This window comes from Adiantum capillus-veneris, chromosome 17, assembly GCF_014529385.1.
Source record: "Adiantum capillus-veneris isolate H3 chromosome 17, ASM1452938v2, whole genome shotgun sequence".
In the NCBI taxonomy this organism is placed as follows: Eukaryota; Viridiplantae; Streptophyta; class Polypodiopsida; order Polypodiales; family Pteridaceae; genus Adiantum; species Adiantum capillus-veneris.
Window position 1 is genome coordinate 25,489,519 of NC_140947.1, and position 24,765 is coordinate 25,514,283.

The 24,765-nt window shown below is 45.5% G+C and overlaps 1 protein-coding gene across 2 annotated transcripts in view; it reads left to right on the forward strand.

The window, feature by feature from the left end:
- The first annotated feature begins 1,488 nt into the window (after positions 1-1,488).
- The window catches only part of LOC147436941 (uncharacterized), a 118,622-nt gene continuing 95,345 nt past the window's right edge, over positions 1,489-24,765 (forward strand). The window contains exon 1 of one of the 2 annotated variants that reach the window (XM_086486338.1): positions 1,489-1,852. In XM_086486338.1, the coding sequence (XP_086342464.1) occupies positions 1,693-1,852 (160 nt within the window). In that variant the 5' untranslated portion in view covers positions 1,489-1,692. The remainder of the gene's footprint in view (positions 1,853-24,765) is intronic. The other variant, XM_086486339.1, reaches the window with a different exon arrangement.

Consider the following 24,765-nt stretch of genomic DNA (forward strand, 5'->3'; position numbering starts at 1 on the left):
CGGTAGAGTCTCCCCTGTAAACTGACCTCTGAACCAATATCAACCTGTCAAATGAACCAAGAAAGCTTCAGATTCTGCAAAATTTTTGGCAGAGTCTCCTTCGTAAAATGGCTCTGGTGTACTCAAAAAACAGTCCAAAACAGCTCAAAAAACCACTGTCTCTCTAACACTGTAAGCTGTGGGTAAACCTGTCCTGCACCTGTACTGTCTCTCACTGTTCTGTCACTGTCTTGTAAGCATAGACTGCGACAATGCCTCAACGACAGTAAAGCAAAGATGCAATCCTAACTGTCTAACTCACAGTCAATACATCCTAGTTGCCTATCTAAGGGCTCGAGGGATCGCTCCAAGACCTGTATCACCGAAAGGATCTCAACATTCGAGAATCCCCCAGCTCAATAAAACCTCACTCGACCCTCAACAAAGGTTGCAGTAAATTTGACAGTACATAGACTTCCCACAAAGTCATACATCCACAAATTTCCCACTGTATGCTGTAACCGCTGCGGCAGTTGTTTGCTGCGTGACTCACAGCCAGCAAACCCTCAACAGACATACATCATCTCTGACAATACATCCCATGTGGAAGTACCTGCAATGTCCGGATGAAATCTGGAATATCAAGCAGCAAACACAAGCTACCTGATGAACTAGTGGATGTCGCCTACAGTCTGTGTGTAGGTGCGCCCGTGTTGTATGTAACACGCCTCCAAGAACTGTGAGCCGTCCTTTGTTGTGTAGACAGCCACAAATCAGCACTCTGGAAGTGTAGATATCCTCAGCACTTGCAGTCGTAGGCCGAAACCCCAAATTTGCAGAGTCGAATCTGCACCCGCCGAGACCACGTAGTCGAAAATGGCTTGCGCAGAACTTTGTCGAAGCCGAACGGTGGCTGAGATGACCTCAGAATGAAATTCTGAGAACACCAAGCCCTTCGGTTCGTCCCACAAGATTTGGGGCCGTGTCTTCGCCTGTCGAATTTCACTCCAATCTGAGCAGGTGACTCTGGCTACCTGCAAATGCTGCCCTGAGCCTCGATATGAGCTCTGATACCAGTTGAAGGAGTACAAGCGGAAGTGCGACGCGAGAGAGTGCGCGAGAAGAAGAGCACGACGATATGGTGAACTGGCTCTGTTGTAATGTACAGAGCATAGTGAGTTCTTATTAGGTTTTTACAAAAGAATATGTGTACATACCTGACCGCTCGCCCACTTACCTGGACGACCACATTGGGCTTTATACCCCAACAGTAGTGTCTGCCTTGTTTCTATACTGCCAAACCTTAAACTTGAGGAAACCAAAGCTAATCGTTGAACCTTCACTCATTTCTTCAACACCTCTCTTCGCTCTCTCTCTCTCTCACACACACACACACACACACACACACACGCACACACCATGCGATACACATATTACTTGGATAGATACATAATTAAATATTTTCTTATGTCCTTTTGCTCATTTATAAAGGGCAGGCATGATTTAACATTTCTTATGCTTGTTAATGTAGTGATAACCACTGTTCCGGTTCGTGGTTCGTGATTCATGTCACAACTTCTGTGCTGTTGACAAGAGAAGCGCGTGCCCCCCCGCCTACCCCGCCTCTTCCAAAAAAAAAAAAAACACGCACACACACATACACTCTATTGTTGCAATTTGCATCTGGAGGCAGGTGATCGTATCTATGATACGATGGTCAAGAGATTGCAGGTGGCTTTGAAGAGGTTTGGGGAGCAGCGCGGTCTTGTTTGGGGCACAGCGCTTGTGTGTTTTGCGGTGCTCATGCTTCTCACACCTCGCATTCCTCAGCCCCAGTCTTATCACAAGTTCGCGGATCAACGCAACCTCATTGGTATGTCTCCATCGCCTGGCATTGTTCTGTAAAAAATCAAAGAGAAAAACACGGGTGCTTGAATTCTTGTTGAGTCTGTCCATGTTTCCCATCTGAAGAATGGTGATGTATAACATATTAATTCGAGGCAGAAAGTCAGTTATAGATAGATAGAATAGAGTTAGCACCGCATCTAAAGCTTATCAGCTTGACCATCGAGTATGACACTAGGAACGAAACATTTTTGGGAGCATAAAAGAGAAACAAAAAGAATGTTTTCTTATCTGTTGAAGAGGTTGGAAATTGTTGCCGTATTGAATTACGGTTCTTCTTTGTATGAGGTGAAGACTCTTGGAAGGATACATGCAATATTCTAGTAGTTTGTATGCATTTCTATGGAATCCCGTTGGCGACATTGTGTTCGTGACCATGGTACTTTGGTACATGGTAGAGCAATGTGGATTATTCTAGAGATTGTGGATGTATTGCCTACTGCGGATTGTTGGGGGTGACCTCTGAGGACTGGCGTGCAGTTCAACCGCCTTCTCTGCCTTTTGTTGCACCACGTGAGAGAGAAGCTTGGGTTAGATGCCTTCTTGGAATTTCTGGTATAGATGCCTAGAATGTTCCATCCTTTACTTGCACTCCGCTGTCTTTGGAGTTTTCATGGGGTTTTAGGAGGCAGCCAAGTCGCTTACTGCAACGATTAGATAGATTTTACATTGGCATCTGGGTAGCATCTCATGGTGGGACAATTACAGTTTGGCCGACTACAATGCCCCAGTTGCTTAGACGAAGATTACGCATCCATGACTTGGTGTTACAGGATGTTCCATTGTCTCTTAACAATTCAGGATGTTTGGTCACCCACTAGTTTTGTTGATCCAGCGACACATTTGGCTACTTGCATCATTGCGACTTCTCAAGCTTGTAGGCAGATGGTTCTAGAGAGGCGACGAGCTCTGTTCCATTGGTTGGGATGCATACACCGACATCATGAGGAGTTTTGAGGAGATGAGTTTTTGGATGAGCATGAGTTTGACACCAGAGAGACTCTTAGTCACATCGAGATTGAGAAATCTGAATTCGCCTATCATGCTTCGATATCAACATGGATATCCAAGGTAGATAGGATGAATAAGGATTTCTTTGCACATTTCAGGGAGCGTCTCAAGGGGACTTCTAGCCTTGCACGATTTTGTAGACAGGTTGCACACAAATTTTGATGAGGTCCTTGTTGTAGCTATAGATTATTTTGAGCATGTTTACTGCAGTTAAACTAACTAATGATGTTATGCATGCCAGAGACAGGTTTGATCTCATGTTCAACCAGTGGTTACAGAGGCTATGTGTCACAAGAGGGGCACCACGTGCCAATAGAAAAGAACAGACTGAACAACTTTAAGCACTTCAAATAACAACTGAACCGAAAGAGAGACACCACACGTGACACGGAGTGGCGGAATTCCATCCCAGAGAGTATTGGCCCCAAACCTTGGCGCCCCGTTCGGTATTTCTTTATATTGCATCAACACAGTACAAGCCGAAACTCCAGACTCTGCACCTTCTCCAGGAGGCATGCCAAAGAATGAGCCCTAACCTCATATTTAAAGGCCCTTGGCTTGAAAAGCAGTTACAGTGAAAAGCCTTCAAAACTCAAAAGCTTCTGGTCCAAAAGCAATGCCAAAAAGCTGCTAGCACGTTTTACGGAATTCCGTACAACTACCACGTCAATAGTCACCGCAAAACGTGGAGCGTACGTACAGCTACCACGTTATCAATTTTTGCGTGAGTGTGTGGGTCTTGCTTTATTTTACATCCTTTGTCACTGGGGCCCCATCGGATGGGGTCCCCATAAGTTGGTAGGACTTCTTCTGTTACTTGTTCTTCTTAGGGTTTAGGTCCCTCGGCCAAGATCTGCAAGTTGGTTCCATTCTTCAAGGCTTTGACACGTCAACTGTTTGTGACATCCCCCCACCGGTCCTCCAAGGAAATGAACTTAAAAGAAGCACCGGAAGGTACACGTCGATAAACCTTTGGTTATAGTCGTCCATGGTTTCGGTGGCAAGCATTTTCAAGTTGCCCCACTCTGCCAAAATTCGGACTTCAAAGATCGAAGTCATGTAACTATGTGCAAAAACTATCTTGAAAGCTTGCAAGATCTTGGTAGCATGTGGTCATGTCGCGATTGAACTCCACCATTGCATAGCATTATCTTTAAGAAATCCCGCTGCTCGAGAAATCTTGGATTCTTATGTATAGTTCCCCAAAGCATAGATGTTGTCGAATTGTTGTAGGAACTGCAATGCTTTCTTGTGATCTTTCACCCCGGAAAAAGTGAAAAATTTAATTGTTGTGCCGCCATCTTTGAAATCTTTGGGTTGGTTAGGCGCAGATCCCGGGTATGGATAATAAGGGCATCCATATGGGCTCCAACCATTGTAGCTTGGTGGCGGCGGCGGCGGAGGTGGGGGCAATGGCGGCGGCACTGGATCAGGGTCAGATGGTTGCACCATATTCTTGAAGACTCCCCCGATCAGAACAGACGGCTGAGAAGGCTGCCGGTTGGAAGCTCTCGTACTTTCTGATGCTGGAGGAGGAGGTACCACCTGGGGCATCAGAGGGGGTAACATGTAGTTCAAAAATTGTTGAAAACTTTGCGGCATCGAAAGATTCTGCTGAGGATACCGCGAAAGAATGTCGTGAAGCTCGTTGAGCTGAAACTGCAAATCTTCTATTGAATCCATGAATTCTATGTCTTGGGTTCTTTAAGACAGAGTGATGAAGACGGGAGCGCGTCAATGCGCGATGAGTAAGGGTGGGAGTGGCTAATAAGTCCGGGGTCGAGACCCGGAGAGTAAAAATTCCAATATCTCTGTTTGCTCTTTTGTAGGACCGGTGTGCTTTCAGAAAAGCACACGCCTGATGCTCTGATACCACTTTCACCAGACGGGCACCACGTGCCAATAGAAAAGAACAGACTGAACAACTTTAAGCACTTCAAATAACAACTGAACTGAAAGAGAGAGACCACACACGACACGGAGTGGCGGAATTCCACCCCAGAGAGTATTGACCTCAAACCTTGGCGCCCCTTTTGGTATTTCTTTATATTGCATCAACACAGTATAAGCCGGAACTCCAGACTCTGCACCTTCTGCAGGAAGCATGCCAGAGAATGAGCCGTAACCTCATATTTAAAGGCCTTGGCCTGGAAAGCAGTTATAGTGAAAAGCCTTCAAAACTCAAAAGCTTTTGGTCCAAAAGCAATGCCAAAGCTGCCAGCGTGTTTTGCGGAATTCCGTACAATTGCCACGTCAGCTGTCAACGCAAAACGCGGAGCGTACGTACATCTGCCACGTCATCAATTTCTGCCTGAGTGTGTGTGGGTCTTGCTTTATTTTACTTCCTTTATGTCACTGGGGCTCCATCGGACGGGGTCCCCATAAGTTTGTAGGACTTCTTCTTCTGATACTTGTTCTTCTTAGGGTTTAGGCCCCTCGGCCAGGATCTGCAAGTTGGCTCCATTCTTCAGGGCTTTGACATGTGAGCTGTTTGTGACACTATGTGTTGCAGTTTATTGGCCCTTTTCACCTTGCTCTACAAATGCGTGATGCTGTGGTTTGTCTTGATGGTGTATCTTGTCCCGGAGAGGATGGGTTGACTCCGCAGTTTTTCTTGCAGATTTGGGATGTACTGATTCCCGTTTTAAAGTTTTTGAACTCTTCAAGAAGCCTTAAGGAGAAATCTTCTCCTTTATGTCTCCAAACTTTTGACTTTACAACGCTATACACGAAGCTAAATTTGGAGGACCTTAAATTTAGAGTTTAGTTTCTTATTTCAAAAGTTTTTGCGTACAAGCTTGAGAAGGATAGGTACAAGGCATTGCTAGTAGAAAAGTCAGCCTTGAACTTTGACTTCTTATGGCTGAAAAATAAGAATGTAGATGTAGACAAAGGAAGAAAGAGATTCACCAGGATTGTAGATGACATTGACATCATATCTTGGTTAGATTTTCTTTTGGGCAATTTATATATAACCATCGGCGACTCTCTTTTCAAGCAAACAATTGGTATCCCTATGGCACCAATTGTGCTGTTTTTCTTGCTAATTTCTATCTTTTTACTTATGAGTTTGATTTTATGGAGCGTCTTGTCCTTGCTAACACTTGTCCACAAGTTATGCAATGTAAGACGCTTTGTAGAAGATCTTTTTGTCCCTGACTCTCCTTTTTTTCAAGATTTTATGTACTTGAATTCGAGTTCTGTAGGTGGAGGAATTTATCCCAAGGAGTTTTGTGAACTTAACTGTACCACAAATAGTGATTGTTGTGCCTTTTGAGACCTTAAGATTTTTCAGACTTCCTTGGGATTAGAAGTAGATATCTATGATAAGCGCCTTGAATCAGAATATGCCAATCTAAAAATCATCCGTATGCCTCACATTTCTTCGAACATTTCTCTTTTAGCTAAGTACGGTGTCATTTGCTCTCAACTATTTAGATTTTCTCGTCTTTGTTCTAGTAAATCTACTTTTGTTGTTCAATCTTGCCATCTTATTTCTTTACTAGTTGAAAAAGGATACTCATTCAAAAGAACCATGAAAAAAGTTCGTTCATTTTTGCATCGTAGTAAGTTTATTTTTAGTGTTTCTTCCTTTGGAATGTTCAAGATAATCAGTAGTAAATTTAATAGAAGTGGGGAGCTAAAAATCCCACTTATTGTTTGACTTAATAACACCTTATGTTGTCGTTTTGATCTTTAGTGCTTCTAGTTTTTTCACTATAGCTTGACAATTGCTAACCTTTATCATGGCTGAGTATGCCCATCACCTCCGGAGGGTGATAGAAACTCAGCTCGTTGGTTTTGTAGAGTACGTTCAAAGCATGAATGACCTCTATATAAAACTGCACCTACTCTTGGGCACTGACGACGTGAGTAGGGATGTCATAGCTCTTGTCCAAGCTATGCATGATAAAGGTGGTAATCTTATTCTTCCTGTATGGACAAGCAGTGAAGTTGAGATGACATATTGTCAAGTTTGGTTCTTTGCTCTTCGTAGGTTTGTAGTAGTATTCATTTTTCGATTTCGTATTTAGCTTACCTGAGCACTTAAGAATGTGTTCCGTTAGAAGTTGTTGTGTGAAGTTTGATTTCTAGGATTAAGTTTTTAAGATGTCTTATTCTTTTTTTGCTTAAAGTTGAGTACTTGTTTTAAGCCAAGTAAGTTGCGTCAACTTATTTTACACATGCCTTTTCTAAAAACATTTTTAAGTTAATAATGTTTTGTTTTATCTAGTTTTGTTTCGTAGCAAACAAAGTGATTTAGTTAGTTTGTTTGTTTGTTTTTGTTTTTCTTTTCTTTTCTTGTGTCCCTTGCTTTTATAGTTTTGTGAGTGCTTTATTCCCTCTTATAATTCGTGAGTTCAGACTATTCTGAACTTATGAAGGTACATGCTTTTTGGCTTACATCATGCCACATAGTGCTGACGTGTTAACCATTGAAGACCAAGGGGGTTAGGAATCCTAGATCCTAACCTTGGCCAACATGCAGATCCTGGCCGAGGGGCCTAAACCCTAGCAGCAACAGAAGAAGAAGAAGAAGAAGAAGAGGAGGAAGAAGAAGAAGAATTACCAACTTACTGAAGCCGGTTGAGGAGCCTAAAACCCAAAGTGGGTTAGGATTCAAATCCTAACCTTGCCCAACTAATAGTTTAGTGGCCGAGGGGGCCTAAAACGCTTAAAAGACCAGCAAACCATAGTTACTAGGAACGGGAACGCGGAACAAAATGCCATTCCTTGTTACGGGTACTCACGTTTGAAACACGGAACGGGGATTCGGAACGGGAACTTGGAATGGGAATGGGGAACGGAGACCTGAAAACGGCCATTCCCTGTTACTATGCAGCAAACACCAATTTGCGCGGAGATGATGACGTGGCAATGAGCCCTAAAAACGCGGAAATCTAGGGAGCCCTTGGGTGCATTCTTTTTGCATCTGATGATTTTGACCTAGAGCTTTTAGAAGTCTTGCTTTTCATGTAACTGTTGTGAGGCCAAGGGCCTTTTAATAATAGTTATGTTCTCTCTCTCTCTCTCTCTCTCTCTCTCTAATTGTCTGGAATTCTACCCGTTGGAGAAGCAGAGCAGAGCCACGGAGTTGTAACCTGTTGGAGCAATATAAAGAAATATCGAAAGGGGCGCCCCAGTTTGGGGCCATTGCAGTCTGTGGGTGGAACTTTGCCACTCCGTGTCTCGTGTGGATTCTCTCTTTTAGTCTAGTTGTTTTGAAGTGCCTAAAGTTTGTTAAGTTAGTTCTCTTCTGTTGGCACGTGGTGCCGTCGCCTCGCTACAGTGGTATGAGAGTTTTAGGCGTGTGCCTTTTTGAAAGCATACGGGTTTTGCCAAGGACACATAGAGCAAGATGGCGCTTCCAGATTCTACATATATTTTTTTTCCGTTTTAGGAGAGAAACCGGTCCTACATCAACTAACAGATGGAAGCTATGGTGTGGGATGAAGAAGAGGAGTTCAATTTTGGTCTAAAAAGCTCTAAATACATGTTTTTTGGCACTTTTCTGTGTCGCAGAGGCCTCTAAAAATCTCTTCAATGGTTGAGAATTTGGATATGCAACAAAAGTCAACATTGATTCTCTTGATGAGCCTTACGCTTGACGCGAGCGGATTTTGATTCCAACAATTTTGAAAAATTAGGGTTTTTAGTAACAAATTAGGGTTTTTGCGGCATGGGTCAAAATTATGTTTTGGGCAACATCAATCATTTTTTTGTTTTTTTTCAGACAACATGTAATACTCGAAGCATTTGGGAACATAGAGCTGGACATCCATTCTTTTGCAACGAGAAGAATCACCTCTTTAGAATTTTATTTGAGATTTTGAGTACTGTCTGAGAATGTTGTTTGGAATTTGTTTGAAATGGATCTAAAGTACTTTGCAGATTTCAGCCTCTTCACCCTCAATCATCCCCAACGACATCATCCACAACAGATTAGTCACATTCAGCCCTAGCGTTTTTCCAGATTTCAGCCCTATCACCATTGATTGCACATTTCAGCCCTATTATCAGCGTTTTCAGATTTCAGCCATAACCTCATCGCCAGTTTGTAGATCCAAGCCAGATCAGGCCTAGCGTTTTCAGTTTTTTGCCCTTACTCTCTTGATCCAAGCATCTACCGCAAGATCCCATTAGCATCTTAGCATCCAGATCCATTGTATCAGCATTTGTGCAAGTTAAAGCAAATACCTCTCGAACAATAGAGAGGTATTTTAGCCCTAGCGTTTTCAGTTTTCAGCCCTTACTCAGAGTTACCCGGAACGCGGAACGGGAACAATGACGGGCCTCCCTGCGGAACGGGGAACGGGAAGGGGTCCAGAACGGGAACGATGCGGAACGGGAGGCTTAAAAAACACCCAAATAATACTATTTTTAGCGTTATGTGTTTGAATACAAGTAGTACTAGAGTCGTTTGACTCTAATATCCACACGACTCTTGAGCTCCTTCCAGAACTCAAGATCCTCTGTCTTATTCTTGCACAAAATCCTTGCAACTGTCTTTGCATAGGGGGAGGTGGTGAACTCGTCACTGATGAAGACCTGTCGGACCGCATTTTGACATTCAGATAGCCTGCGCACAAGAAGAAAGTTGAATGCGAAGCGGGTGTCTAAATACTTTAGAAGCACTTTGCCGCCCGACCTCTTGAGGTACTCACTCTGAACCAAGTTGTGATTGTTGATGAAAGTAAGAATCTTCACTGCATCAGCAATGATTGGAGCGATCCAGTCTAGCTTGCCGATGTCTTTTAGAAGGTTGTTCAAGCAGTGTGCCATGCAAAAGCACACTGCCACATGCGGATAGTGGCCCTCTATAATAGATGCTGCTGCCCTGTTTGATGCCTCCCCATCTGTGACAAAGGCCACTACGTGCTGCTCATTGATCGTTTCTATGGCCGCTGTCCACTCTGCAGAGAGGACATCGACAAACTTGCCACTCTCGGAGGCATCATAAGAGTGCACAAAGTACATCTCTCCACTCGAGGTCGCGACGAGGCCATGGATAGATCTCTTCCTTGTATCGCTCCACCTGTCGGCAATGAGGGAAACGCCATGTTTTGCCCAAAGACATTGAATATTGATGGTTGCATGCTCCACGATAGCCTTCTCTCGATCGAGCAAAGTGGTTCAGAGAGCCTCTGAAGATGGCGGCACATAGCCGGTGCCATTCTCTTCTATCTGTTGCACCATAACTTTCCAATACTCCGACCTATTTCGATCAAACATAGAAGAGGTTAGTATCAAAAAGGCGGAAACAACAATAACGGCAGAAATGAGAGAGAAGATTGATAAATCATAAAACATACCTCGCCGCGACAAATGGGATATGGTCGTGATAGAAGAATCGGGTCACGGCCGCATCCACCTCTTCCTTCTTCTTTGGGTCCTAAGAGGTGGCAAGGGTCCTTTGGCGATCGATGAAGATCCACCGGCACCTAAACCGGGTAGTGTAAGGTGCAGCGGAAGTGAATGTTGAACTTTGCTCAAGATAAGTGCTCCGAACTATGCTCAAGGGTTCCTTTTACTTACGGAAGGGAGAGCCTTCCGTTCCTTTAGTGAGAGAGTGCAATGGACACAAACAAAGTGGAAGACACTGTGAGTGAAGGTGCTGAGACTGAGAGATAGAGAGAGAAGAGAATACGACACCAGAATAGTTGTCAAACCCTCCTCCACAAGGGCCCCTCTCTCGATGGTGAGAGAGGTCTATGCTATTGACTGCACAATCTGGTACAAGATGTGTTGGGGGTGCGAGATCTCTTGCTGTTCATGCTGCTGAAAACACTGATTTTCATGCTACTGGAATCGCTGGTTCTTGCTGTCCAAAACGCTGAACTGCTGACTCTACTTGCTGGGTTTTATGGCTGAAAAACGCAGGTTTGCTGTCTCCTAAAAACGCTGCCTCTACTGCTGCAAAACGCTGGTTCATGCTGATGTAAAACGCTGGTTCATTGGGCTGAAATCGCCAGGTTTAAGGGGGTGAAAGCGCTGGTGGTTCCTTGCTGAAAATCGCTGATGCTTAACCTTGAGGGGAAAAACGCCATGGGTCTTAGTGATCTTGCTTGAGAAGTTGCCTGTTGAGCAATGCTCCTGCTGCCTCTTCTGCTGTGGAATGCTAGCCCTGGTTTCCTTATATATTATCTTACTCATTTTGCGCTACCCAGTTTTCCAACGAAAGTCACTTAATAAATAAGCGAAAAATGTCAAAAATAGGGAAAATAGGTTCAATGCACTGGAAAATGCTCCTGATGGTAATGCTTTGCGCTATCGAGTTTCCCAACAAAAGTCACTTAATAAATAAGTGAAAAATGTCAAAAATAGGGAAAATAGGTTTGATGCACTGGAAAATGCTCCTGATGGATTCTGACATGCACGGTTTGCGAACAGACTCACAAAAGCGCCAGATCACTTCCTATTCTAGATTGGCTTGACCGAACTGAACCCTGGTCATGCTGTAGCTTGTCCACGTACACATAGGGTTAGATGTGTCACGTGACAGGTAGAGAGGAAGGGAAAATGAGGGTCTTTGGGTCGATACCTTTGTGTGCGGGCTTCGCTTTATGGTTGAATTGCCGATCCTTTTCCTCGAGCTCCTTCCTCTACTCGATGGTTACGTTGGTGCAAAATCTCACCTCATGTCCCGACACTCGAAGAAAGTGTGCCCTCACTTTGTCATGCCCTCCTTTCCGCGTGTAAGAGCATAACTTGCATGCCCATGCACGAGAACCTCCCATCGTCGACAAGGTGTCTTCCGAGGTCACTTCATTTCACCACGACCATTCCTTCGCCTTTTGAGTGTTGCCCGCATGAATGGAGGGGGTTGTACGAGAGGAAGAGGCCATGGAATGATGGATGAAGAAGCTTGAGAATCACGATAGAGAGCTTGAGAGAGGCTTCACTTCTTGAGAAGTTGAGAGTCGAGCCCAAGGGAGAGAGAGCTTGAGCCTTGAAGCCTTGAGAGCAAGAGAGAGCTTGAAAGTTGAGAGTCTTGAAGGCTTGGGGCTTGAGAGCTTGAGAGCAAGAGAGAGCTTGAGGCTTGAGAGCAAGAGAGAGAGCCTTGAGAAGTTGATTCAGCTTGAGAGCTTGGTAGCTTGTGAAGGAAAGGGGTGAGAGGGTGGCACAATATATAGGGGGTAGCTTTTTTTAATTCTACCCGTTTATGACCGTTGGCTGGTTCTGCCCGTTTCAGCCCGTTCCGGCGGTTCCAACTGTTCCGGTGGCGTTCCCCTGTCCGTTCCGGTTTGAGGCAGCCTGTCGGAACGGCAGCCCGTTCTGGGGTGTTCTATCCACTCCCAGTGGCCGCAACGCCGTTCCGGCGTTCCAGGCATGAAAAGAGGCGTTCCTCGGCAACTCTTACCTTACTCTCTTAGATCCAAGCATCTACCGCAAGATCCCATCAGCATCTTAGCATCCAGATCCAAGTATCTACCGCAAGATCCCACTAGCATCTTAGCATCGAGATCCATTGTATGAGCATGTGCGCAATTTAAAGCAAATACCTCTCTAACGATAGAGAGGGGGGCCCTTGGAGGGGGTTTGGTACCCCATCAAGTATTAAGTCTTCTTTCTCTCCCTATCACTCATAGAACCTTGACTCACAATATCTCTCCTCTCTCTAGTCTATTGCACATCTCTCTCATGAAGTAAAAGGAACCTTGAGTACGCACTGAGCACTCATCTAAGTTATCACCTTAAATACCTTCCTTTGCACATTACATTGGTATCAAAGCTCTTTGGCAATGTCCGGTTTCATCACTCAAGAAAAGAACCTAAAGAACCAAGAAGAATCAAAAGAATCAAAGAAGCTTCGTATACTTGTTGCCTATAGATATTAGCCACTCCCACCCTTAGTCCATCGCGCATCAGACGCGTTGTCGTCTTCATCGCTATGTCTTAGTGGCCATTAAACCATAAACCCTCAGGAAGTAGTTCCAAGTACCCCAGTACCCAAGTACCCCAAGTAACCCTAGTAACCCAAGAAGTATTGAGTGCATGGTCGTCATCAGAAGCGAAATGGATACTTTGCGTGAAGGTGATGAGACTGAAGGTGGAGAAGAAGTCCCCACATGAGGAGGACGGTTTTTGAATCCTCCTCCATTTCCATCCTCGTCACAGAATGCACGAAGCTCAGTGGAGGTTTTGATAAGTCCATGGTGGAGATGATGCTACAACAAGAGGCTGAGCGAGCCGTAGTCGCAAGGGAAAGAATGGCTCTAGAGAGGGAACGCGAGGCTCTACGTAATAGCTGCTGAAGAAAAGAGGGTAGCTATAGAGAGAGAGCGTGAGGCCCAAAGAGATCAACACATGCAAGAGTTGGTCTATCAATTTCTCTCCTTGAGGGTCTATCCTCCCAAAGAGGCCGGCGAGTCATCACGTAGCCTGGGAAGAGACGACTCCTCCAACCACCTAGTCATTGAGAAGTTGACTTTCAGTAAGTATAATTATAAGATGGATGCTTCTATGATTTTTTTTTTCCAAGAAAAAGATCCTTCTATTAGTTAATGATACTGCCCATAGGGCTACAACCACCTCTGCAAGAGAGGGCTACAACAATCATGATGGGGAGACTCTCCCAATGAAAAAACAACATATGTACAATGAGGCTAAATCAAGAGATGGGAGGAGGGAAAAGCCACACAGGTGGACGGTAGTGCCACTTGAGCAAACCCTGGACCATGGTGAAAAAAGGCCCAAGATGCCAGAGTCGAAGGAAAGCATCTTTGCGCTCCCGCATGCGGTGGGAGCTGCCCTGGAGTCTCTCGAACTGTCCTCTGAGAGTATGGATCAGCTCTAGCCAAAGAACCTGAACAGTCTCTGCTGGTGGTACAGGGCGAGGCTCGAAGATGCGGAAGCAGCGGGCCCACCAGATGAACTAGAGTCTGATGAGCTTCCAACACTCCTCTCTCTCACTGCACCACTCCTGTGGATTAAGCTTTGTAGCAGGCTGGAGTGTAGGTCGACCCCCATGCATCACTATCATCCTGCTGGTGGAGGATAGCTCAAACTGAAGTGCCGGGCCCGTGAGAGTAGACCAAGCAGCTGCCCCCCAAGTGTACTGCCGAGTTGTCGAAAGAGCTGGCATCAGTCGAAGAACACGAAGCCACACCTGCTATGCCAAAGGACAGTTCCAAAGACAATGACGCTGACTCTCCACAAGATGGTCACAAGTTGCACATGCGGCCGAGAGACCACTATGTACAAGCCAACTTCCAACTGCTGTAGCTCGGTGTGCAACCAGCCACTGGAACAAAGTGACTCGCCTCGGCTGTTTGGAGTCCCATAACCTCTCCCAGAAAGCTGTCAAGAACTCAGTTGTGAGACCCTCCTCCTGCAAATGAGGTGCTACAGCAGGACGTGTCTCTCTCTGCGTTGCCAGTATTTGACGTCCCAATCGAACAGTGTACTGAAAGAAAGGGACGCCTGGATGGTTTGCTGAGGAGAAAGGGTCCCTCCAAAGCCACTCTCCAAGATCCCAATGTACTCATGCTAGTGGACAGATCTCCCAAGCCCACAGTCTTTAGTGGCCAGTCTCAAGAGCTGCTGGGTCGGGATCTATGACACAAGTCCTCCCACAGATGCGCACCACTTGGATCCTCTGAAAACAGCACTCTGCCAACTGTGGGGCCTCTATTGCAACTCGGTGTAAGCGTCCCTCACCCTGTAGCTCGAAAAACAAGAAGGGTATAGTCTCTGAGCAAGCCCGAATTGAGATGAGAACCTCCAGTCGCGTGAAGGCCCCCATCCATCTGGGTGTTGCTGACTCGAGAGGTGTGAGCCACTCAGCTGGTACTGCCTCTGAGATGTCCTGACACATGCTCTGCACCCCTCTCATGCCCTGTAGCTGAATGCCTGAAGCTCCTCTGACAAGCCTGGAAACTGTAGCCAGTCACCTAAAGTGTGTGCTGGACCCTCTGCCATGGGACCCCAGGAAACATGAGGCCGACTACCAACCAAGTGGCCTCTCTGAGTGCTAACCATGGGGTTCCAAACAAGGGGTTGTCTCAGGCGCTCCTCCGTGCAAGTAGGCTGACACTGCTCCAGGCCTCCCCGCAGTTGCTCCCAAGAACGGAGCAGACTCACAGCGAAGCGGTCTTCCAGTCTCCTGCTCAAGCCAACTCTGCGCATCTCTGTGAAAATCCATCTAGTCAAGGGTCGCGAGGGGCCTCGAGCTTGAGGTACCCTAGCACTAAGCCGCTGAAGCAAGAACTTCTTCCAGGGCTCCTCTCCTGGAAGAAGTCCTCTGACGATAAACTTCCCAAGAAGGGCTCTGCTCTGCTGTGCTGGGTCTATGATCCCCAATTCTCCTGAGAACAAGGAAGAATGATGACCTGCCATGCCACTTTGGCCCGGGCTATCTGAGTGTCACGCCCTGACCAAAGGAAGTTCCTGATCAGCCTCTCAACCTGGTTGATACAAGAACTCGAAAAGATCCAACAAGAAGTGATGTACCATATAGTAGCCAACAACACCTGGTTTGGCCACTACAACTCTGCCTGCTAGAGAGTCGAGGAAGGGGGCAAGAGGGCAAATGTCACGGGCACATTTAACCCTATGTGTATGTGGACAAGCTACTTCATGACATGGGTTCAATTCAGTTAGTCAACCTAGCTTAGGAAGTGTTCTGGCACTTTTGTGAGTCTGTTAGCAGACCATGCATGTCTAGGCACTTAAATAGATGCATATCCTCTGGTTGCACAGAGTATGACCATCAGATTACAGTCAGAACCCATCAGGAGCATTTTTATAGTGCACAAATCTATTTTCCCTATTTTAGCCATTTTTCACTTATTATTTTTAAGTGACTTTTGTTGGGAACTGGGTAGGGCAATTTTAGCAAGCAAGTATATAAGGAAACCTAGCGCTAGCACTTCTGGGCAGAAGAGGCAGCAAGAACCTTGTGTTCATCAGGCACCTTCTCACCAAGACCCCCCCGGGCGGAACTCCTAGCGTTTTCAGCCACAAGAACAACCAGCGTATTCAGTCTCGCAGAGCCTCCAACGTTTTTGCATTGCAGATACACTTGGCAACAGTAGGACACAGCAGGACCTAGCGTTTTTGCATCAAGAAGTCAGAATCAGCCCTAGCGTTTTTGGATCAGCAAGCAAGCTTAGGGTTTTGCAGATTCACTGTGACAGAACCCAGATCTAGACCAGTGTTTTCAGTTTTCAGCACATAAATACAGCAGAGCAAGTCCCGAATCTCGCAGATCTCACCTTCCCACAGCAGATTCTCGCGCGGTCAGATCCAGCGTAGTTTGCAGATTCATCCTGGAAAACACAGATTTCAGCATCTGCGTTTTTAGCGCGTCGTCGTTGCATCGTTGTCATCGCCGTCGTCATCGACATAGAGTCAAAATTCAGCAGATAAAGATTTGCAAATATCAGCCTGATTGTCGTTTTGTACATGTGCTAGATGTGTTGTTCTAGTGCGTCGGTACTAACAGTCAGTGTCTGCTAAGACAGTTTATGGCTTTTCTCTGTTTTGCAGGCGTAATCGAGGGCGATTACAATCCTTTCAAGAGGGGGGTATGTCACATTTTGGTGACGTGGCAGCAGGCCCCCGGACACACTCACAAAAGCTGGCAGCAGGGTACAGGCCCGCAAAACGCGGCGACAGGTTGACGTGGTAGTACCGCCACGGATGCTCCGTAAAATCCGTTGACAGGCCGTACGGAAATCCCGCTTTTTGCGCTGACTTGCTGACGCGGCAGAGCGTACGGATTTTCGGAAAATACGATGGCTGAATTGGCAGTTTTTGGCTCAGTTGCTTTATTTTTGAGAAGCTTTTGGATTACTGCTTTTGGGGCTCTGCTTTTGGGCATCCCTTGTAACAATAAATAAGTGGGCAGGGCCTCACTTCTCAGAGCATTTGGACACAGAGTCTGAGAGTGAGCACCCTCCCACTCTCTTGTACTTTGAACACAGATTAATAGAAAAAGAAATACCAAAAGGGGCGCCAGTCTTTGGGGCCAATATCTCTAGGCACGAAATTACGTTAGGCCGTGTCGACTCAAGTAAGAATTGTGAATTGTTTTGAAGTGAATCTCTGCTGTGTCGCGGTAGAATCTTGACTTGGGGTGTCCAAGTTTGTTACAACAAGTGCCAGAGGATATCAATGTTTAGGTGAGGATATCAATGTTTAGGTTGCTGACGAGCAACCTAAAGTTAAGGAAACAGAAGAAATCCTTCAACCCAAACAGATACTGGCACAGAAGGAAAGAAGGATCAAAGGAAAACTAATCAGGAATTATTAGGTCAAGATACAGAATTATCCTGCCTTGGATGCCAAACAGATGGAGGAGGAGGACTTGGCAGATACTTCTCAATTATTAGAGCTTTACCATGAGGCCTTTGGATTGCCACCAAGGGTTCATGATGATTCAACAGTTGAGTCTAGTGCAAGACCTGCTGCATAGAGGAGAGCTACTCCACTCTCTTGTCATAGATCAACACATATGATTGATAGTGGTTTTTACCGACTGGTTGTTATCCTTTCAAGGGTGCTAAGCCACGACTCTGCCATCACTATATATTTTGATGAAAGTTGCAACAGAATGATTTACTCTCTCATTTTGACTAATGTCTTGCTATTTGATTGAGTATGATTGGATGGAAGGACTGCAACATTCTATCTTAATTCATCAAAGACATCGGTCGAGTTCGAGTTAGAACTGGATGTGATGAGTAGTATGGATAAATCTAGTGCATCAAAAATTCCAACTTGAATGAGATAAATTGGGTATGTGGTTTTAGCGCATCAAGACATTCATTAGAGATCAGTCAAATCTGGATGTGATGGCTACTATATCAAAAGTTTTGATGAGGATGGCATGGCTCGATAGAAATCTGATTGCTTGAGTGCATCAAAGACATTCGTGGAGTCCAAGATAGAGCTGGATGTGATGACTAGTCTGATTGATTCAAGTCCATATGGAGCATTATCCAGTTCGTGATTGAACTGGATAATTATGCCTAGACCTTTAAGACAGATACATATGGTGCATGCCAAGCAAGAAATTAGGAGCAACACACGAACAGAAACTGCAAAATCACTGAACTTGACGCGAGAGAGAGAGAGAGAGAGAGAGAGAGAGAGAGAGAGAGAGAGAGAGAGAGAGAGAGAGAGAGAGAGAGAGAGAGAGAGAGAGAGAGAGAGAGAGAGAGAGAGATGATGATGATGATGATGATGATGATGTATTTACGTCCTCGGGGGGCCATTTACGTTCTCGGGGGGCCAAAATGACCCATGGGACCCAAAATCTCATATATGAGACTCCCCCCTTCCCATGTGAAGGAGGGGGCGTGTCATGATTTTGTGGTGATCTTGTTTATGAGTGTGGTGTGATGTTCTAGCACTTTGGCAAGATAGATGCCTAGTGCTATTGGAGAGGGATGTGTTCTTGAGAGAAGCTCCTCAAATGTAGTACATCCTTGAATAAGTTGAGGAAAGTCGACCCGAATGTGCGCATATGCTGGACATTCAAGGGTTACATGTGCCTCATTTTCCAATGAATTCAAGTTGCATTGAGTGCATCTCCTCATGTTTGCATCAATATTCAGCCATCCTCCCGTTTCACTTTTGAGCATGTGTGATCTTGTCCGCATCAAGGTGATGGCCCGTCGCGCACGGTAGGACATGGGTGTTCTGATATGTATTTGGGTTTCCCCGGTTTTGTATTCTTCCCAGTATCGTGTGTTTATGTGCTTGCAATAGTATTCAAACTTGGACCTGTGCATTGCATTCTTCCATTTGCTATGAAGGGCCTCAAGTAATTGTAGTTCAAAATTCAGCTCGTGCTCATGCTCGGTACCTTCCTCTACATGCATGTCCACATGCTCCCACATTCCATTTAGAGAACCATTTCCTGATGTCCTCAACAAGGCTAGAGGTGAGAAACTTGCTTTTGTGGTTCTTTTGCGGCTTACATCCTACCTCCCATGCTATGTGAGGCAAACGGTTATTAGGCATCAACTTCACCTTCAAGAGATATCTATGCATTCTTTGCAAAGCGAGCATTTCCAATGGTCTTTGTCTAGTCTCCAATAGCATCACTGAGTATGGTGTTGTGGTTTTTATCCCCATATGTCTACATAAGAACTTTTTCTGAATTTTCTCAATGTCATTCCATGTGTTGGCCGGAATACTTGGTCCCCGTACCTCTACCCCATACAATAGCGTTTGGATCACACACGCATTGAAAGCCATGGACTTTATTTCCCACCTTTAGTGACACTTTGTTTGCACATGTTTTCAAACTCGTAATACCTTGCTTGTCCTGCCTCAATTCTTGTTTTTGCACATTGCTCCCATCTATGATTCGAAGGTATAATGATGCCCAAGTATTTAAAGCTGTCAACTGCTTGAATCTCTTGCCCATCATACATAAGGGCGGGCTGATCCTTTGATTTGTGTGTATAAGTCGCCATACATTTTGTTTTTGTGACATTCACTGAGAGTCCTGTAGCTTCGCAAAAAGCATGTACCGCATCCAAAAGTTTTTGCAAAAGAGATATGCTATGCGCTAAAAGAACCACATCATCAGCATAAATGAGGAGTAGCAAAGTAATGAGGCCTATGTTTGGTGCATCTTCATTATCTTGCATCGTTTGGCATGTAAAGTCCTCAAGCTCATCTATGCATAGCCCAAATAATGTTGGGGACTAAGGACACCCTTGTTTGACGCCTATTGTGCTAAAGAACTCTTTGGAGAAGCCTGTTTGCATTTTTAGTTTACATCGAACCGCATGGTATAGGCGTGCCACGGCAACCCTCAAATGCATGGGAACCCCAATGGTCTCCATGTGGGACCATAACCCATGACGAGATAACGTATTAAACGCTTTCTTAAAGTCCACAAAACAACAGTACATAGTTTCCCCTTTGAGTCGCGCCTCTTCCATCATAATCCGGATTGTAATCAAGTGGTCTATGGTACTATGTCTTGCTCTAAAACCTGCTTGACCGATAGCCCTCTTTCCACTGCTTTCAGCCCATGTGCTAATATCTTTTTCTATCAGACTCCCAAAAAGTTTTGCCATGTAAGAGCCCACCATGATGGTGCGGTAGTTCGTGAGTAGGTTACGGTCTCCTCCTTTAAACAAAGCTTTGACCCAATTCTCTTGCCAATCTTCAGGCATACCTTGGTGAATAGCTTGATTCATCATGCAGTGTATCCATTTCTTAGCTTCATTACGTGACCATTTCAGCATTTCGGAGTTGAAGTGCAAAATGTCAGAGGCTTTCCCAGTGGCTAGTTTTTTCAAACCTCTCAAAGCTGTTGCAAAAGTTATAGGTTCCTTATTGTCAACCTGAATTTCAGCATTCATCATTATTTGAGCATCGGTAGGAGCATATAGAGTGTTTGTGCATATACGTACATTTCGTCCATGCTGAAATTTCCCAGTATATCCTCCTTTTTTCCTTTCATGTTGCGCCATGCTTTCTTGGGTTCTTTCTTAAATCAAATCACCTCTTGCTCCGCCTTCAAAAGTTCATGCATCCTTCTCTTTTTCCTTTTCAGCATTCTGTATTCCTTGGCTGCATTTTCCCACTCCTTCGTGGACTTATCGAAGCACTTTAGCTTGCGTTTGGCTGCTTTACACTCTTCATCAAACCATGGGTTATGAGGGAGACCCTTCACTTGTTGTTGGTCTCTTTTAGATTGCCCCTTAGTGACCTCTGCTGCCTCTTCTATTGCTTGACAAAAGGTAGCCCAATTTTCTGAAATGTTTTGGGATATGCATTGTCTACTCAATAGGCTGTCCAGAAAAGTGGCATAATCAAATTTCTTTGTAACTTGCATTCGATATGCCCAACTTGGCGCCTTTTGGAGGCGTTGTGTAGGCATGTGTGGGAGGTCTAGACATACATGAATTGGAGTATGGTCCGAGTTCGGTGACCGAGCACCAATTTTAAAGTGTCCAATTAAATTCAATGCATTGTGTAACAGACTTGGACACTCCAAGTCAAAAATCAATCGCGACAGCACCAAATAACCACTTCAAAACAATTCACAGATCACAATAGATTTGCACTGGCCCGGCGGAGTTCCGTGCCTAGAGATATTGGCCCCAAAGACTGGTGCCCCTTTCGGTATTTCTTTTTATATTAATCAGTTCAAAGTACAAGAGAGTGGCTAGGGTTTCACTCTCAGACTCTGCGTCCAGATGCTTTGAGAAGTGAAGCCCTCACCACTTATTTAAAGATACAAGGGATGCCCAAAAGCAGAGCCCCAAAAGCTTTTAAAATAAAAAGCATCAGTTCTCTCTCTCTCTCTTAGAGAGTCTTTTCTCTTTTTTTAATAAAAAAAAAGCAAAATTCGCGTAGCTCATTATTTTCAATTTTTTTTTCTATTTTAATAGTCTCCGCGATTTCTGGAAATTAGGGTTTTTGACAGAAATTAGGGTTTGCAGGAATTTTAGGGTTTTTGGCAAAAATTAGGGTTTTTGCTGTCCGCCATGTCATCACTTTGTGACATACCCCCCTCTTGAAAGCATTGTAATCGATCGCGATTACGCCTGCAGAACCGAAAAAGCCATAAACCGTCTTAGCAGACACTGACTGTTAGTACCTACGTACTAGGAACACACATCTAGCACATGTACAAAATCGACAGTCACATCACACGACATCACAGGACATCACCAGACATCACAGGACATCACATGACATTCAACATTCATTTGGATCTTAGACCATGATTTATCGGCAATGTAGCTAACAATCACATCTAGGTCCAATCGGGACCTCATCGATGTCCGATTGACTAACCCCTATTGCAACCATGTCTATTCGAGATCAGTCAGACCAAAATGCTGCAATTATTTCGGCTATCAGTTCCTGCACTCACAAGAAGTCAAGAACAAATCAATATCATTATCAGGAATTCCATTTCATAAAGTCATCCAGCAGAATACTTTCAGCTCTCAGAATCCCTGAAGCTCAAAGAGACATCAGTGACTTTAGTATCAAAATCGAGGCATCTGTTGACAAGGGAGCGGAGTGACTCCCCTCTTGTGCATCCCACTGCACCAGATCTCTGGCCAAGCTGAATTCTGGGTTCCGTTTGGAGTAGACTATGCTAAACCAAAACATCGAGGTAAAGTTTCACAATCCGAAGAGTATCTGCTAGGTCCTCCTCCTCCATCCACTTCGCATCAAATGCAGGAAAGTTCTTGAACTTAACCAAGAACCGCCTTCGGACTTTACCTTTCTTCGTATCGTTATGTGCCAAAATCTGTTCATGAACAAGGATCTCCTGTTTTCTTCCACTTCGGGTTGCTCATCAGGCTCCCCATCATGAGGCACATTACCCTTAACAGGTTTCAAGAGACTCGCATGCAATGCATTGTGAATCCTCCAAGTATCTGGCAGTTTCAATCGGAAGGAGACATCATTTATCTTTTCAGTTATCTGGAAAGGTCCGTAGTATCGCATACTAAGCTTTGGAAAAAGCCTCTCCTTTCCCTTTTTCTTTCTTAGGCGTGCCTTCTCAAAAGTAAGAGCACCCAATCATCCTCCTTCAATTTCAAGTCGCGACGATGGCGATCCGCTGCCTTTTTCTGTCGTTCTTGAGACTCTTGCAAAGTCTCGCGAACCTTGGCAAAAGCCGTATCCAAATCTCGCGAATATTCATCCGCTTCAAATATCTAATCTTTCGTGCTCAGGAAGGATGGAACCTTCGCAACACTTTCAACAATCTCACATGGCGTCTTCCCCGTCGAAGAGTGTATCGTGTTATTGTAGGCAAATTCCACCAAAGGTAAGTTCTTTTCCTATTGAGTCTTTTGATCCGAGATACAAGACTTCAATAAATCTAAAATCACTGAATTGGCAATCTCAAATTGCCCGTCAGTCTGCAAGTGGAACGATGATGAGAACTGCAACCGCGTGCCAATGTTCTCCCAAATTGCCTTCCAAAACAAACTCATAAATCTGGGGTCTCTGTCGGAGACAAAGACCAAGTGTGACGCCCCAGTTTCTGGGCGCGTCGGGGAGGGGGCCCGGCGGGGATTCTTACCCGCACGCAGCCGAGGGAACTTCTGTCTTCAAGGGGCCCGTCGGGGATTCATACCCGCACGCGGCCGAGGGGACTTCTACCTTCAAGGGCCCGGCGGGGATTTCTACCCGCGCGCGGCCAAGGGACCAAGGTGTTGCTTCAAGGGGTCCTGGCACGGACGGCACCGGCTCAGGAGGGCCCGGCTCGGACGGGGCCGGCTCGGGTCAAGTTGCCTTCTCGGGGCCCGGCTCGGACGGGGCCGGCTCGGGCGTGATTGCGTTCCATGGGTCGACGGCCGTTTGTGTTTCGCGGGTCTTCGCGGGTCTCGCGTCTCGGGTCCCTAGCCCCACGTAGCCTCAGGCTCCGCCGCACCGCCGACGGGTCATAGCGTGCCCCGGGGAACCTTGCGTGGAGTCCCCACGGTGCGCGAGTGCGTGGAGTGAGGCTAACGTGCCTAGGTGGGACAATCAGACGTGCCATGTAATCGGAAAATCATCGTGATCATTCTGTGTTCTCGGGAGATCTAAAATGAAATCCATTTCAATACTTTCCCAGGGGCGGATGGGTATGGGTAAAAGGGTGTAACAATCCTTGTGTCTTATGCCTGTCAAACTTGACCTTCTGGCATATTGTGCACAACTCTTCCACGTCCTTTTTGAGTCACGGCCAAAAGAAGTATCTCTCTACCCCTTTCATGGTGGTAGCAATGCCGCGGTGACCCGTAAAAGGTGGACAGTGGCATTCAGTCATAACCTTATCCCTCAACGGCTGTGTAACGCACAACATAGTCTTTCTCATCAAGTAGCCTCCCCGAAGGGAGTATCCCGCTACTTTCTCCCCATCCCGTATCCGTGTGAAAATATCTGCAAAATCTGTATCTGTGGCATACTGATCGACCATATCCTCGAAGCTCCTATGATGTATCGCGGAAATAGCCAGAACCAACGGTTTTCGAGACAAAGCATCTGCCACCACATTCTTTTGTCCCTGCACATGGACAATTTGGAAGTGGAACTGTGACAAGATGTTCGCCCACCGCATCTGCTTTTCCGAAAGCTGCTTCTGTGACTAGAAGTAGCGCAAACTCTGATGGTCTGTAAAGACAGTAAAATCCGCTCCGAGTAGGTAATGCCGCCACTGAGTAAGAGCATGGATAACCGCCAAAAGCTCTTTCTCATAGATCTGTGCTGTCGTCTCCGGCCTAGAGAACAAACGGCTCTCGTAAGCTATGACATGGCCTTCTTGCATCAAGACCGTACCCAGACTACGACCACAAGCATCACAATATACTTCAAATGACTTCTGCAAGTCCGGCAAAGTCAAAATAGGTCCCGTAGTCAATTTCTCTTGCAATGTCCGAAAGGCAGTCACCTCTGTGGGTCCCCATGAAAAAGGTACTCCTTTTTGTGTCAAGGTATGCAAAGGGGAAGCAACCTCTGCAAACTTTTGTATGAACTGCTTGTAGCACGAACACAGTCCCAAGAAGAAGCTTCTAACTTCATGGACATTCCTCAAATCGGGCCAATCACGGATAGTCTCTATCTTGGCCGGGTCCATTTGCACTCTTGCTGCTGACACAATGTGTCCCAAAAAAGTGCATCTCTGGTAGGAAAAATTCACTTTTCTTTGCATTAATCACTAATGTGTGATCTCGTAATGCCTGAAAGACATGAAGCAGATGATCTCTGTGTTCTACCTCATTCTTGGAGAAAACAATGATGTCGTCAAAGAAAGTGCCAACAAATAGCCTGTATTCTCGAAAAATCCTGTCCATCATCTGGTTAAATGTCGCAGGAGCATTGGTTAAGCCAAAAGGCATCACCAAAAACTCAAATAACCCAAAAGTCGTCCGAAAAACTGTCTTGTAG